This window comes from Muscardinus avellanarius (genome assembly GCF_963383645.1).
Source record: "Muscardinus avellanarius genome assembly, chromosome: 18".
NCBI classification, from domain to species: domain Eukaryota; kingdom Metazoa; phylum Chordata; class Mammalia; order Rodentia; family Gliridae; genus Muscardinus; species Muscardinus avellanarius.
The window spans coordinates 29,048,870-29,062,507 of record NC_137804.1 but is presented as its reverse complement, the minus strand read 5'-3'; the positions used below and the strand labels follow the sequence as shown (position 1 = coordinate 29,062,507).

General features: G+C 44.5%; 1 protein-coding gene across 5 annotated transcripts in view; it reads left to right on the top strand.

Annotated features, from left to right (window-relative positions):
• The window catches only part of CACNA1D (calcium voltage-gated channel subunit alpha1 D), a gene marked incomplete at both ends in the record, with an annotated part of 454,266 nt that overhangs the window by 370,103 nt on the left and 70,525 nt on the right, over positions 1–13,638 (top strand). For all 5 annotated transcript variants that reach the window (XM_080715698.1, XM_080715696.1, XM_080715694.1 and 2 more), the window contains 6 exons: positions 2,418–2,532; positions 3,038–3,107; positions 4,185–4,251; positions 5,230–5,368; positions 7,878–8,007; positions 10,911–10,970. In XM_080715698.1, coding sequence (XP_080571824.1) covers positions 2,418–2,532; positions 3,038–3,107; positions 4,185–4,251; positions 5,230–5,368; positions 7,878–8,007; positions 10,911–10,970 — 581 coding nt within the window. The remainder of the gene's footprint in view (positions 1–2,417; positions 2,533–3,037; positions 3,108–4,184; positions 4,252–5,229; positions 5,369–7,877; positions 8,008–10,910; positions 10,971–13,638) is intronic.

Below are 13,638 nucleotides of genomic sequence, written 5' to 3'. Positions count from 1 at the left end.
GCCTCCCCAGACTCACTGTAGCTCCCATTAAAGAACAGGCTTGCATATCTAAAGTGTTTCAAAATCCTTAATGCAGTTCACTTACGTTTCTTTCCTCTTTAAAGCTGCAAATAGAATTATTTGAGCACGACACCATTGCTCAGAGATCTCATCATGAGTCCCTCGTTGGGCTAGGTTGGTTTATGTGATGTGCAGCCCACCTGAGCTTCCAGAGTGCACAGGGTGCAAGGTGCACTGCTCCTGCCTCAGAGGCCCTGGGCTTCCTTGGTTCTGCCCACAGATGACTGGGCGTTAGGCAGGGTGAAGCCTTCATTATCGCTCAAGGCTTCTTCATTTACTGCCCTCTGCCTGTGCTTCTCAAAAATGCTCTGTAAAAATGTTTATTAGTTCATTATAATTATGCTTCATAGTGAGATTCAAAGTGATTGGTGTGCTTCCCTCACACACCCCTTTCACTCCCCTCCTGGTACATGCTAGTGAGATTGAGAGGGGAGAGTAGGAAAAAGAAGACGTGAAAAAGGAATGAAAACCTAACTACTAGTGGAAAAGGAACAGGCATCTTCTGTCTTGAGACCCTTGTTCAGAATATTTTTTAAAATTTCACGGAAAAAAATTGAAAGAACCCTTATATGCAATTTCATAGTAAGACCCCCCCCCAAAAAAACCCTTATAATTTATTTACCTAACTTTTTATTTTTATTTTTATTTATTTATATATTTTGGTGGTACTGGGGTTCCTTTCTACCTCAGGGCTACACTCCCAGACCTATTTTTATATTTTTCTAAATTTGGAAACAGGGTCTCTTAAGCCAGCGAGGCTGGCTCCGAACCAGCGCGATCCTCCTGTCTCCGCCTCCCAAGTGCGGGGATTACAAGCGTGCGCCACCACGCCCGGATTTACCTAACTTTTTACTATTTACAAAATTTGAGTTCAAGCTGGGAATGGTGGAACACATGTGTAATCCCTGTTCTTGGAAGGCTGAGACAGGAGGATCACAGGTTCAAGGCCAGACTCAACAATTTAGGGAGACCCTATTTCAAAATAAAAAATAAACCAAATGTGGTGGTGCACACTTGTAATCCTAGTACTTGGGAGGCTGAGACTGAAGGATCACAAGTTCAAGGATAACATCAGCAATTTAGTAAGGCTCTTAGAAACCTGGTGAGACCCTGTTTCCAAATAAGAAATAAAATCAATCTGAGGATATAGCTCAGAGATAGAAAGCCTCTGGGTTCAGTTCTCAGTATCACAATAAATAAATAAAATTAAATTGAAAATAAAAGCAGCTGGAGATATAACTTAGAATTTCCCTGGGTTTAATCCCCAGTACTCCCCCCACACCCCCACTCTCCACAAAATCAGGTTCAGTCACAATAATTAAAGATCTAGGTTTAGGGGTACCATTCAGAAGATAGCCTGGCACCATCTGGCAGGAGGCCTGTTGGTGATTGTGGAGTGAAGGAATGAATCAGTTATCCAGACTCTGAAGGCCACTGCAAAGGAGCAAGTCCACCCTTTCTGCACAGTGTGACCATCACCAAATAATGCAGCCCTTAAAGGAGCCTGGTTAGAAAGGTCCTCCCCTTGGGATGCATGTTATGTGTGTTTAAAAGAAAAGACAAAGGCGCAGACACTTTCTAACTACACCATGTATTTATTAAAGGTTGCTTTAGCTGGGCGTGGTGGCACATGCTTGTAATCCCCACGCTTGGGAGGCGGGGACAGGAAGATCAAGTAGGTTCAAAGCCAGCTTCACTGGCTTAAGAGATCCTGTTCCAAATAAAATATAAAATAGGTCTGGGAGTGTAGCCCAGAGGTAGAAGGGTTCCATCCCCAGTACCACCAAAAAAAAAAAAAAAAAAAAAAAAAAAAAAAAAGATTGCTTTAAACAATGTATATTAGCTACAGTATGTATTGGTATATGACAATACATACACACAAGAAAATGTTGAAGTTCATAGATTTTCATGGATTTAAGTGAATCTTGCTCTTTTTTTCATGGTATCTTATACAGGTTTCTAGTTTTTGTTGTTGTTGATCATTTGTTTTTGAAAAGCAGGACCCTAGTTGCCTGGTTTTACCAAATGAGTATAGCACTAGGGACAATCACCTGCCACCAGCCTCCACAGAGAGATGTGATGTTACCATCGCCGGCCATATGTCACTGCATTTAGAAATGTGTTACAGCCGGGCGTGGTGGCGCACGCTTGTAATCCCCTCGCTTGAGAGGCAGAGACAGGAGGATCGCGCAGGTTCGAAGCCAGCTGCGCACGTTGCCTTAGGAGACCCTGTAAAAATAGGTGTGGGAGTGTAGTGTAGCCCGGAGGTAGAAGGGCTTCCAGCAACCCCAGTACAACCAAAAAAAAAAAAAAAAAAAAAAAAGAAATGTGTTACACCCTTACATTTTTCAAACTAGATATTCTACTGAATGTCTTCTTGGCCATTGCTGTAGACAATTTGGCTGATGCTGAAAGTCTGAACACTGCCCAGAAAGAAGAAGCTGAAGAAAAAGAAAGGAAGAAGATTGCCAGGTAACCCCGTTCTTAGCCGCGGCATCTGCCCAGGGGTGTGTGGGCGCCCAGTTGCCTGGGAGGCTTGGTGGACTCATATAGTCTCAGGAGCTGCAGCTTCCTTTTGCCTCTTTGCCATGTAGTGGTGGCCATGCGGTACAGACCAGACAGAAGGGACTCTGGGCAGAAGCCAGGCCTTGGCTCTTATCCTTGGAGCTGAGAACTGGGGTCATGCATCCACCTGCTTAAGGAATTACTGCAGTTAATTTTGGTGTCATAAAATAAATGATGCATTCAATGCTGATTAGCTCTCAGATGAAAATTTTAATAAGATGATCTGTGTAATGACCCCTTTGCATTGTATGAATGGGAAGCCCTGGTTTTAGGTTATGCTATGCTTCTGCTGTTAGTGTTGTTTCCAATTAAATTTTGTCCTTCATTGGGACATGGTTGGTTCAGGCTCCTGATTAGCATTTTTATTCATAGTAATATGGTTACTTGGTTTCTTGCATTCTTTTCCCTATAGAAAGGAGAGCTTAGAAAATAAAAAGAACAACAAACCAGAAGCCAACCAGATAGGCAACAGTGACAATAAGGTATTTGTTTTAAAGTAATTTCTGTTTTGTTTTGAAGTAATTCTTTTGGTTGGTGGCTCCATAAATGTGCCACTTATACTTTGAAAGTGTCATGTATAATATTTTGGTGTGAAAAGTAGAGCGTACCATATAAATGGTGACTTTCCAGGGGGTTCTGATTGAATTTAGGCAGAGAGCTGGCTGTTAACCAACATTTCATGAGGACCAAGATGATAACTGTTTGACTCCTTGTGTTTTCTTTGTTGGAATTGTGTGGTCAGATGTGACCTGTGGTCATGATCATGTTAGCAGCCAGGTACAAAGGTGCATGCCTGCAATCTCAAAACTTGGGAGTTTGAGACAGGAGGATCATAGGTTTGATCCGCAAAACCCTCAGCAACAAAAATGGGCTGGGGTATAGCTTGGCAGTAGAACATGCTGGGGTCCAATCTCCAACACACACACACACACACACACACACACACACACACACACACACACACCTTAGCATCTTCTGAGTGGGTATTAAAATCAGGATTTTTTTTTTTTTTTTACTAGGTGTCTGTTCCCAGAGTAATCCCAGGATCAAGTGGTGGGGCAGGTTGGGGATGTCTCAGAACTACACTGTCAAAGTTCATCCCACTTATGATAGCTCTGGATGTTTTATTCATTTGTTCATGCGCCTCATGAGTTGATAAATACTCACTGAGTAGTGCTCGTGTCAGACACTGGGGGTTTAAAAATGAAGAACACAAAGAAGGTCCCTGCCCTCATGGAGTTCACAGTCTCCTGTCTCATGGGGTGACGGGACTCTAAATGTAGCTCTGAGACAAACTGTGTGCACGCGCACTGGGGTAGTAGCACTGCTCTGCTGGTGGTGCCCGCTGACCGTGCCTGAGTCGCAGTTACAGCTCTCATCACCCTGAAGGCCTTCCATCTGAAGCAGACACCATCTGGCTGTCCCTGCACTCAGTGCACAGACACATCCTTGGGAGGGAAGTCCTCCCCTATACAGAGTGGCAGAGTTGGCCCTTCACTTTAGCCTTCTAAAGTACATGTAAGTCAGTTTCTTCTTCCAAGATGTCTCTGTCATCCTAGGTTACAATTGATGACTATCGAGAGGAGGATGAAGACAAGGACCCTTACCCACCTTGCGATGTGCCAGGTATGATGGAGCAGGCTTTGCTACTCCTGTGACTTGCTGCTGAGTCTGGGGCCACCTGGCCCCAATGGGGTCATACTGGCTGCTGAGGCCAACAAGGCCATGGATCCAGTTGCCTTGTGGACCAGTTAGTTCCACATTTTTTTCATGGTTAGAGCCAGTGTATATAACTCAGATTCCAGGTGGTAGGAAGAGAAAGTATGACTGGAGCCGGGTATGGTGACGCATGCTTGGAATCCCAGTAGTTAGGAGGTTGAAACAGGAGCATCACAGGTTCATGGCCACCACTACGTAGTGAGTCCCTGTTTCAAGTATAAATAGGGCTGAGGGTGTAGTTCAGAGACATAATGGCCCTGGATTCAATACCCAGTATCACCAAAAAAGAAAGAAAGGAAGGAAGGAAGGAGGGAGGGAGAAAGGGAGGGAGAAAGGAAAGGAAGGAAGGAAGGAAGGAAGGAAGGAAGGAAGGAAGGAAGGAAGAAAATAAAGTGTGACTGGGTCAGAATAGATCCAATTTTTGTTGGGAAAACTCTCTAGACCAGTTGTAAGTTCTCACTGATTATTTTACATTTGGCTGATGCCTTTATTGGCTGATCAAGTGCAACTGTGGAGTCAGGAAGCCCAGGAGCTGCTTGTCTGTGACTGAGCAAGGACGTTTGTGGGGAAACAGCCAGTGCCCAGAGGATAGCAGTGAGAATCCCACTGCTGCCGCCGTTACCTGCAGCCAGACTGTAGCCGTGTGTACTCGTTCACACAGCAGGGGACTGGCTGTTAACCACCATTTCATTGGAGGAGATGATAGCTATTTGACCAGTTTGACCCTTTATGTTTTCTTTGTTGGAATTGTGTGGTCAGGAAGGTTTTGACTAGTGTAAGCAGGTAGCTGTTAGAGTTGAAGCCACATTTTAATATGAAATTGAAGATAATTCAACCCCAAATGTCTTTATTTCATGCCTATAAAAAGTGTTTCATTTTAAGTAGGTGAAGAGGAAGAGGAAGAGGATGAACCTGAGGTTCCTGCTGGCCCCCGTCCTCGCAGAATCTCGGAGTTGAACATGAAGGAGAAAATCGCCCCCATCCCTGAAGGGAGTGCTTTCTTCATTCTTAGCAAGACCAACCCGTAAATACCCGCTTTTCTTTTCTATCCCTGCAGCCCCTCTGCAAAGACCTCACAGGTTGAGGATGGCCAAAGGGAAAGAGTTTCTGAAGCTGAGTGTCCCTGGATTGCCCTCGGTCCCCGTCAGCCCCTCTCCTGCTCTCTTTCTGTCTTTGCTCTCTGTTCATCTCTTCCTAACCTTCTTGTTCCTGTGGGGAAGTGATCAGGTCCCAGGAGAAACATGTTGTAGATTTTCCTCCCTCCATACCTGTGGCTTAGGAGCAGTGATGGGGGAATGTGTGACTCCAAGGTAGGCCAGTTAGAGCCTGCTGCTCTGAGGTCCTGCGCGCTGCTCACTCAGGGTTCCTTCTTAGTGGGTGGTTCTTGTCCGAAGATGCATCAAGGGATAAGAATTTTGTGATCAGTTTCCACAGATCATTGTCACCCTCAGATCCTGAGTAGGTAATCTCTTTTCCTTTTGAATTTTATGCACAATTATACATTTGATTCAGCTTAGCAATACAGTGCTTAAAATAGCATTTCTCATATTAAAATGATGAAGTGCTCACCAGGAACATGGTAATGACTCACACATAGTGTAAGAAGAAGAAGTTTATTTACTAGCTGGTTTCTAGGTTTTAATCATCTGGGATTAAATGAACTTCCAGAGGGAATAGGTGGCTCCTGTAAAGTTTTCTTGGCTGTCATCAAGAACTGCTGTATAATTCATAGGCTGTAGGGAGACACAGGTGGAAAGTAAGGCATGCTGGAGTCCTCAAGACATGAAGACTTGGTGATCGTTTTAACAGCTCAAAACTGTTTGGATATTTTTAAGAAAAAATTACTGCACTGATACTCACTGTATATGTTGAAGGGATGGGTTGATCTTTCCCCAAAGTCATGAGCACACCCTGTCTTGCAGGGTCTTCCCCAGATTCAGCTGCTAACAACTTGTAAGCCCTCCAGGGGATACATCCTGCCCTGAGCAGCCAAAAGAGAGGCCTCAAAGTAAGGAGTCACCTTCATATAAAGTTGATTCCAATTTTAAAAATGAAAAACCATTTCAAATAAAAGACTACATTCTATAGGCAAAAACAAAACAACAAAAATCTCTTTAAATTCTAAAGTCAAGGGTAAAGCTAGTCAGTTACAAACTAGCCCTATGGTACCTCAAGGGTGGCAGGAGAGGTTCTGGGGGCCCAGAGAGTTACTTTTAGAGCCCAGAGCCTGGGATACTAGACATAGCTGCCTTTTTTGCTTTGTGGGAGCTCAGGACTCATTGGTAATCCATCACATGGCACACACACAAAAAAATACTTTCATGTTAGTAATGATATAGCTTTCACTTCACTTTTTAATGACTGATTTTTGTTGATCAACTCTAAAGTTAAAAACTTAACATTTATAGCTGAGTGTGGAGGTGCACTCTTGTAATCCCAGCCTTTGAGAGGCCGAAACAGGAGGATTATGGTTGGCAGACAGCCTCAGCTACTCAGTGAGACCCTGTTTGAAAATAAGAATAAAAATAGGGCTAGGAGTGTAGCTAGGAGGTAGAATTACCCTGGGTTCCATCCCCAGTACCGCAAAAAAAAAAAAAAAAAAAAAAAAAAAAAAAAAAAAAAAACCCTGAACATTTATGACTGCAAACAGCAGGAAATTTTACCAGGCCTACTACAGGTCGTATTTTAATACAGCCTCACTGCAGTACGAGAAAGAAATTTGTTACACTCTTTGTGTTAAAATCAAAACTTTAGACAAATTAAATTTGCAGAGTTTAATTGAGCAAAAAATGATCCACAAGTCAAGCAAGGGGGTTCAGGGAGCTGGGCCCTGTAATGAGGTAGCAGCATTGATGGACAGAACATGGAGGTGAGGGAAGAGAAAGTGGGCAGGCTACAGCTCACCCTGCACTTGAACATGGCACCTGTGAGTGGCTACAGCTTGGCTGCCATGATTGACTGTTTGTTACAGAAGAGTACCCATAAGTTGGGCTTTGAGTTAGTTTGCATCCTGTTAGGTTGTAGTTCTTTTATATAAAGATGTGGAGGCACAGTAGGGACAAATTTAGTGTAATTTGACAAAGTAACTTTTCTAAGGCAGGGATGAAAGTGGTCAGGCTTTGTGTTGTAGTGGAATAAAGAAGACCTGGATTGGAAATCTGCCCCTGTCCTTACTGGCCATGTCACTTTTGAGTTGGTCACCTTTGAGTTGTTTTATATCCAGAAGCTTCACTTTCCCCATCTTTTGAATGACAGTAATCCCCACTTTTGAGGAGTCAATGAAATGGTGTCTGTGGTACTCCCAGCAAAGAGCCAGTCACCCCAATGCCCACAGGGATTGCGGGTGGTGGGTCTTGTGAGCTAAATGGCGGGGTCCCTCTGGTCCCCCTGGGCGGGGCAGGCGCAGGGGCAGGGGTGGCCTAGCAGACAGCCATTTGCTGCCTGATCTTTCACTGCAGAGGCCCCAGCCTCAGGCCCCGGCAAGCTGAGACCCTTGGCTGGGCCTGCATCCATGCAGTGGCTTTTCCCCACAGGATCCGCGTGGGCTGCCATAAGCTCATCAACCACCACATCTTTACCAACCTCATCCTCGTCTTCATCATGCTGAGCAGCGCCGCCCTTGCCGCCGAGGACCCCATCCGCAGCCACTCCTTCCGGAACACTGTAAGCCTCTGAGAGAGGAGAGGTGGGTGGGGCTCCCTCAGAGAGAGGCCAAAGCTAGGGTAGGCCTCTGATTCCTCTGGAAACATTCACAATTCCAATTTGTGGGTGCCAGAGTTTTTGTTTTATCTGGGAAAATCTGAATGGAATAATTTCTTTCCAACTTCATTTAACATCCTCTATAGTAACTTACCTGTATTCAGGGACCCCACTTCTCCTTTTTCTTTTTTGCTGTTGATATTTTTGTCCTCCTATCCTCTCCCCCATTAGACTAACAGTCACATCTGTTCTGAAATATAGGACAAGTGGCAGCAGAGAGCAGGGAGAAGATACATTTTAAGCCAGACATATCATAGCCCAAGAGCTCTTCTCTAGAGCTAGTGGAGGTTTGTATTGTGTATGGACTTAAGTACATGAAACTGCCAGGCTCTGTTACTCAGGGGAAATACAAGTCAGGAGATAATGGGGAACCAAGCTGAGACCCTGGTAACAACGGGGAATTTGAGGCTTTGTTGTGGTGGGAGGTAGTTATGCTTAAAAAAAAAAAAAGGTAGAAAAAACAAGTTTTCTGTTATTCTTCAGTTTCTTCAGTTTGCTTGCTCAAGGTTAGTGCCCTCTGACATGTCTGTATCAGAAAGAAGTGTGTTCATAACTTAGTTCTTGCTTTAGCAATCTCTTCTTAGCAGTTCAGCTAATTCAGCACGAAAATACTCCAGAGGCAGGACGGCTTCAGAGAGCCAGGAGCCTCCGGGCCATCAATCAGGCCTTGATGCTGAAATGAATTTCTGGTTATTGCCAAGAAACTTCCTAGAGAGGGGCCGGTAATGTGCAAGATCATCGGGTGTCGCTGCTTCTCGCTCTGTGTTCCCAATTGTTAGAGGCTGTAGGATTAAGACACATCAGCAGGTCCAAGCCTCGAGCTTTCTCTCATGACAACAAGCCCTCGTGCTGTTTCTCCCTGTTGCCACTGCCTGGCTACATCAGTCTGCTGAAGTGCTCAAAATGCACTCTGATTTTCAGATGGAGTACAGCCTATTTTTTCTTTCTTTCTTTCTTTCTTTCTTTCTTTCTTTCTTTCTTTCTTTCTTTCTTTTTGTTGTTGTGATACTGGGGATTGAACCTGGGGCATTCTACCTCTGAGTTACATCCACAACCCTATTTTTTATTTATTTTGAAAAAGGGTCTCATTAAGTTCAGAGGGCCTCACTAAGTACCTAAGGCTGGCCATGAACCTGTGATCCTCGTCTCAGCCTCCCAAGTACTGGGATTACAAATGTGCGTCACCATGGCCAGCTGAGTGAAGACCTCTATGTTATTGAATTCCATTATAAAAATGAGGCACAAAAGGGGATAAGTGTTTGAGAAAAAAATCATTTTAAGACAGACTAGATCCAGAGCTAGTCTAGAATACATATTGACGAGGAGTTTACTTACACTGGATCTTTGTGTTTCTATTATTTTATTACTATTATTATTATTATTACCTCTTCTCCATGAATTTATTGCCTCGCTTCTTTTCCCAAGACTTATTATTCTTTTTTAATGGATGTTCTTGTGTATGTGTGTATTGCTTTTAAACACTGCAGTGGTTTGTTTTATTTTAACTTTAGCTGAATTCTTAGTGGAAAAAGAAAGTGGAAGTTCAATGAGGAAAGAACAACTTAAATCTAAGAGTTTAGACTGGCCCTCAAGGCACCAGGCTCCTCTCCCCCTCATTGTAAAGGGGCAGCAGAGGGTTCCCCTGAGGTGGCTCCTGGACCTGAAACAGTGCAGCCCTGTGGTCCTCAAAGCTCTGTTGCCTTCCTCCCTCTTCAGCAGTGCCTGGGATGGGCTGAGCAGGTGCCCCTGCCTGTTCCCAGGATGCATGTCTTTTAAATAAAAAGAGTGAGCCTGGGTATTCCCCACAATCCTTCCAATGCTAATGTCTTCAGATCTCTCAAAACCATGGAACACAGCGGCTGTGATCAGCAGCCAATGCTGTCTTGCCTACAGGTAGACTCTTGGCTGCCATCTTTGTGGTTGAGGATGTTGTGACCAATAGTTTCCCATGAGTGGCCAGTCTTCCTGCTACTAACCCACTTGCCCTCTCTCTGAAACCTCATGACTCTGAGGGGAAGCAGAGACCCCAGAAAAGGCTAATAGGACTCTCTTGGTTAATAGACAGCATTTTCAGAAATGCCGATAGAGCAGACTAGACTGAAAATTCAAAGGCCAAGTCAGTCTGTCCTTTGGGTGGGCCCAGGAAGGAAGACAACTGCCTTGGGAGAGTGCAGTTTTATGTGCAGAGCAATGGGCTGGGGAAGACAGGAGGTCAAACCGGTCTTGCAGACAGAGCCAGCCCCACACAAGTGGGAGTTGCTGGCTGTATTTGATGTCACTAACATGTTTAAATGTTTCAGAAATGTATTTGTTGCCCTGTTTGAGATCAGGCTCCAGACCCTCACCACATATGCTAGGCAAGAGCTCTACCACTGCGCTCCACCCCAGCTCTGCCCCTAACAGCTTTATTTGTGTTTTTCTAACCATCTAAAGCTTGCTGGATGGCAACATACTTCACTCAGCTGAAAAGACAGTTAAAAATCCAAAGTATGTGACACTAATTTATTATGACACCACAAGGCATTGGTAGATGTAATGCACTGATGAAGAGAGATTGTTAATATAGCATTTTCAGAAACCAGTCCACTTTGGTTCAGAGCAGGAGCAGGGGAAGCCAACTGGCATTCATGGCTGAAGGAGCTGCTGTTGGGCTGAGGTGGGCCCCGTGAGCATCCCTGCCCCATCCCTGGAGCACAGGGGCGTCCCAGGAGCATGGGTCTCTGGCCTCTTCCTGCGGGCGGGGGGGGGGGGGGCGCGGGCTCTTGTCTGGAGGCCTTGTTCTCATTTCTTCATGTTGTGCCTTGCAGATACTGGGTTACTTTGACTATGCTTTCACAGCCATCTTTACTGTTGAAATCCTGCTAAAGGTAACGGCTTTTCCATCAGCCCACTGTACTCTAAGCAGCTGTAGCGATAATGGCTGCCGTTCTTTGTTTACCTTCCAGATGCTAGGTTACGCAGATTATGTCTTCACTGGTGCTTTTGCATTTGAGATCATTTTGAAGGTAACAAGCTGCCCAGAAGTGTGTATATGGGCCTGCTCCTGTGTATGAGACACAGGAGAAAAGCGTGAAGTGCTTTATTTTTTTTTATTCTGTGATCAAGCTAAACTTTTTTTTCCGTTAACAAAAAAAAAGATTTTTTTTCTGTGATCACTCCAGCTTGTTTTTACTGTTTCTTTTTAACCTTTGAGTGCATGTAGGAGCTATTTTGGCATCACATTGTAGTTGGAAATTGTATTTTGCTCCTTTAAAAAAAATCCTCTGAAATGTGTCCACTGATAACAAATACCGCACAATGACTGAGCTTTCTTCTTCCTGACATTGAAGTCAAAGGAAAAGTGTTTATCTTGTGAAGGGGATGCCTCTCCTTCTCATTTCTTTGACTGCATTGTGCTTTGTACTGTTTTCTTGCAACAGTATTTGCAAGATGACTTGGGCCCACCTGTGTTCTATCCGTTTTAATGGATGGGCTTACATTTACAAAAAGGAGCACCCTCCAGACAGGGCTCCCTGAATGTACTGCCCATGCATGAGCTAACTTGGCATTGTTGCGTGTGGGTTGTAGACGGACTGAGAGGCTGCTCCACATGAGCTCATGCCCATGTGCTTGGAGGTCCAGAGGCCAACAGAGAGCACGAAGGACCTCCTGGAGAGTGGCCTGAGGTTCTGGGAGAGTGTGGCCCATGAGGACTGTTAGAGCAACAACCTCTCCCAGCGGGAGGAAGCTGAGAAATGAAGATTTTTTTCTTTAAATTATTTTAAGGTTTTTGGGTGTACATCTCAGGGAAAATATATATATTTTATGTCTGGCTACTGTGAAACTTGGGCTCTTCACAAAATCGTCTATAAATGAAACCTCAATTAACATGGCCAGGAAGGAGCCTCTTTGTCATGATTGTTGCTAATGAAAAATTAGCTCAAAACCAATGATCTGCTTATACTGTGGTTTCAGTTCCTGTAGTTGTGTGTGTGTGTGTGTGTGTCTGTGTGTGTGTGTGTGTCTGTGTGTGTGTGTGTGTGTGTGTGTGAGAGAGAGAGAGAGAGAGAGAGAGAGAGAGAGAGAGAGAGAGATAGATACTGGGGATTGAGCCCAGAGGCATTCTACCTCTGAGATACACTCCCAAAGCCCTATTTTATTTTTTTAATTTTGAAGAGGGCCTCACTAAGTTTTGGAAGCTGACCTTGAACCTGCGATCCTCCTGTCTCAGCCTCCCTAGTACCTGGATTACAGGCATGTACCATCCTGCCTGGCTCTTATAAAATTTTGAGTTCTTTTCCTGCCTTTAAGACAGTGAACTTTGTTGATGAGCTGCAGGAGGATGACCACGGTTGGCAGGGCTCTGGATTGAAGAGCATGTGCAGAACACGGGGGTTGGTGTCTGTTCTCACACCTCTGCCCTCACATGGGCCATTTGCTCTCCTCTCAAGCCAAATGGAGAAATGTTCTACTTACTCTCTTAGCCTGGTTAGTTGAGGTTTTATTTTACTTTCTACCTTTTAAGTTGTTAAATGAGTATAGTTACTCTTGGGCTTTGGGGGAAAATGAGATCCTTGGTTATTAAAAAAGGAGAAATATGATTGTGGCTTTTTAATTTCCATAGATTTGCCTCAGTACCTAACCTTTTTAGTCATTCTTTATTTTGAAGGTATTAGAGAATGGAAATAAGCTAAAACAAAGATTCAGAAAATGGAGATTAACCAAAACACCCGACACCTGGAATGCTGGCTTCTGGTGGCCTCAGGAGATTTGGAAGGCTGTTTGGTTTTTCTTGGTTAAAATCTATACAATCACCTTTCTTGTAGGTCAAAGGGTTGAATATTGGCAGTTCATGAGGTTGAGAGTAGTATTTCTCAGCTGTGCCTTTCCTCAACTCTACTTACCTAACCTTTTCCTCACCTGTTCTGTTTTGTCTCTTAAATAGTTATCTCTATATTTTGCTGTGTTTACTTTTGGGGAAGGACTTCCTTACCAAACTCTGTCCCTGTTGCCAGTAGAAACCTCACTGGAGCACCCACAGTATGTGCTCCAGGTATGCAAGGCTTGGGATGACAAAGACTGACATGGTGTGATGTCACGTGACAGCTTCCTCCCCACACCTGTCACATGTAGAGTCCCTAGACTTGGGGGGGTTAAAGACTACTAGAGGCGCCGGGCGTGGTGGCGCACGCTTGTAATCCCCGCGCTTGGGAGGCAGAGACAGGAGGATCGCACAGGTTCGAAGCCAGCCGCGTGCACTGGCTTAGGAGACCCTGTTTCCAAATAAAAATGTAAAAATAGGTCTGGGAGTGTAGCCCAGAGGTAGAAGGGCTTCCAGGAACCCCAGTACCGCCAAAAAATAAAAATAAAAATAAAAATAAAAAAAAGACTACTAGAGGCAATAATATAGAGCCTGCGTGGGAAAATGCAAGTTTCTATGGAAATAGAGCCTGGGGGTGCTAGAGAAAAGCCTGTGCTCTTGCTAGCCTCCAACAAGAAGGGTTATTTCTACTGGAACCTCAGAGAGGACAGACAGCACTCTGTGGGGAGGCTAAG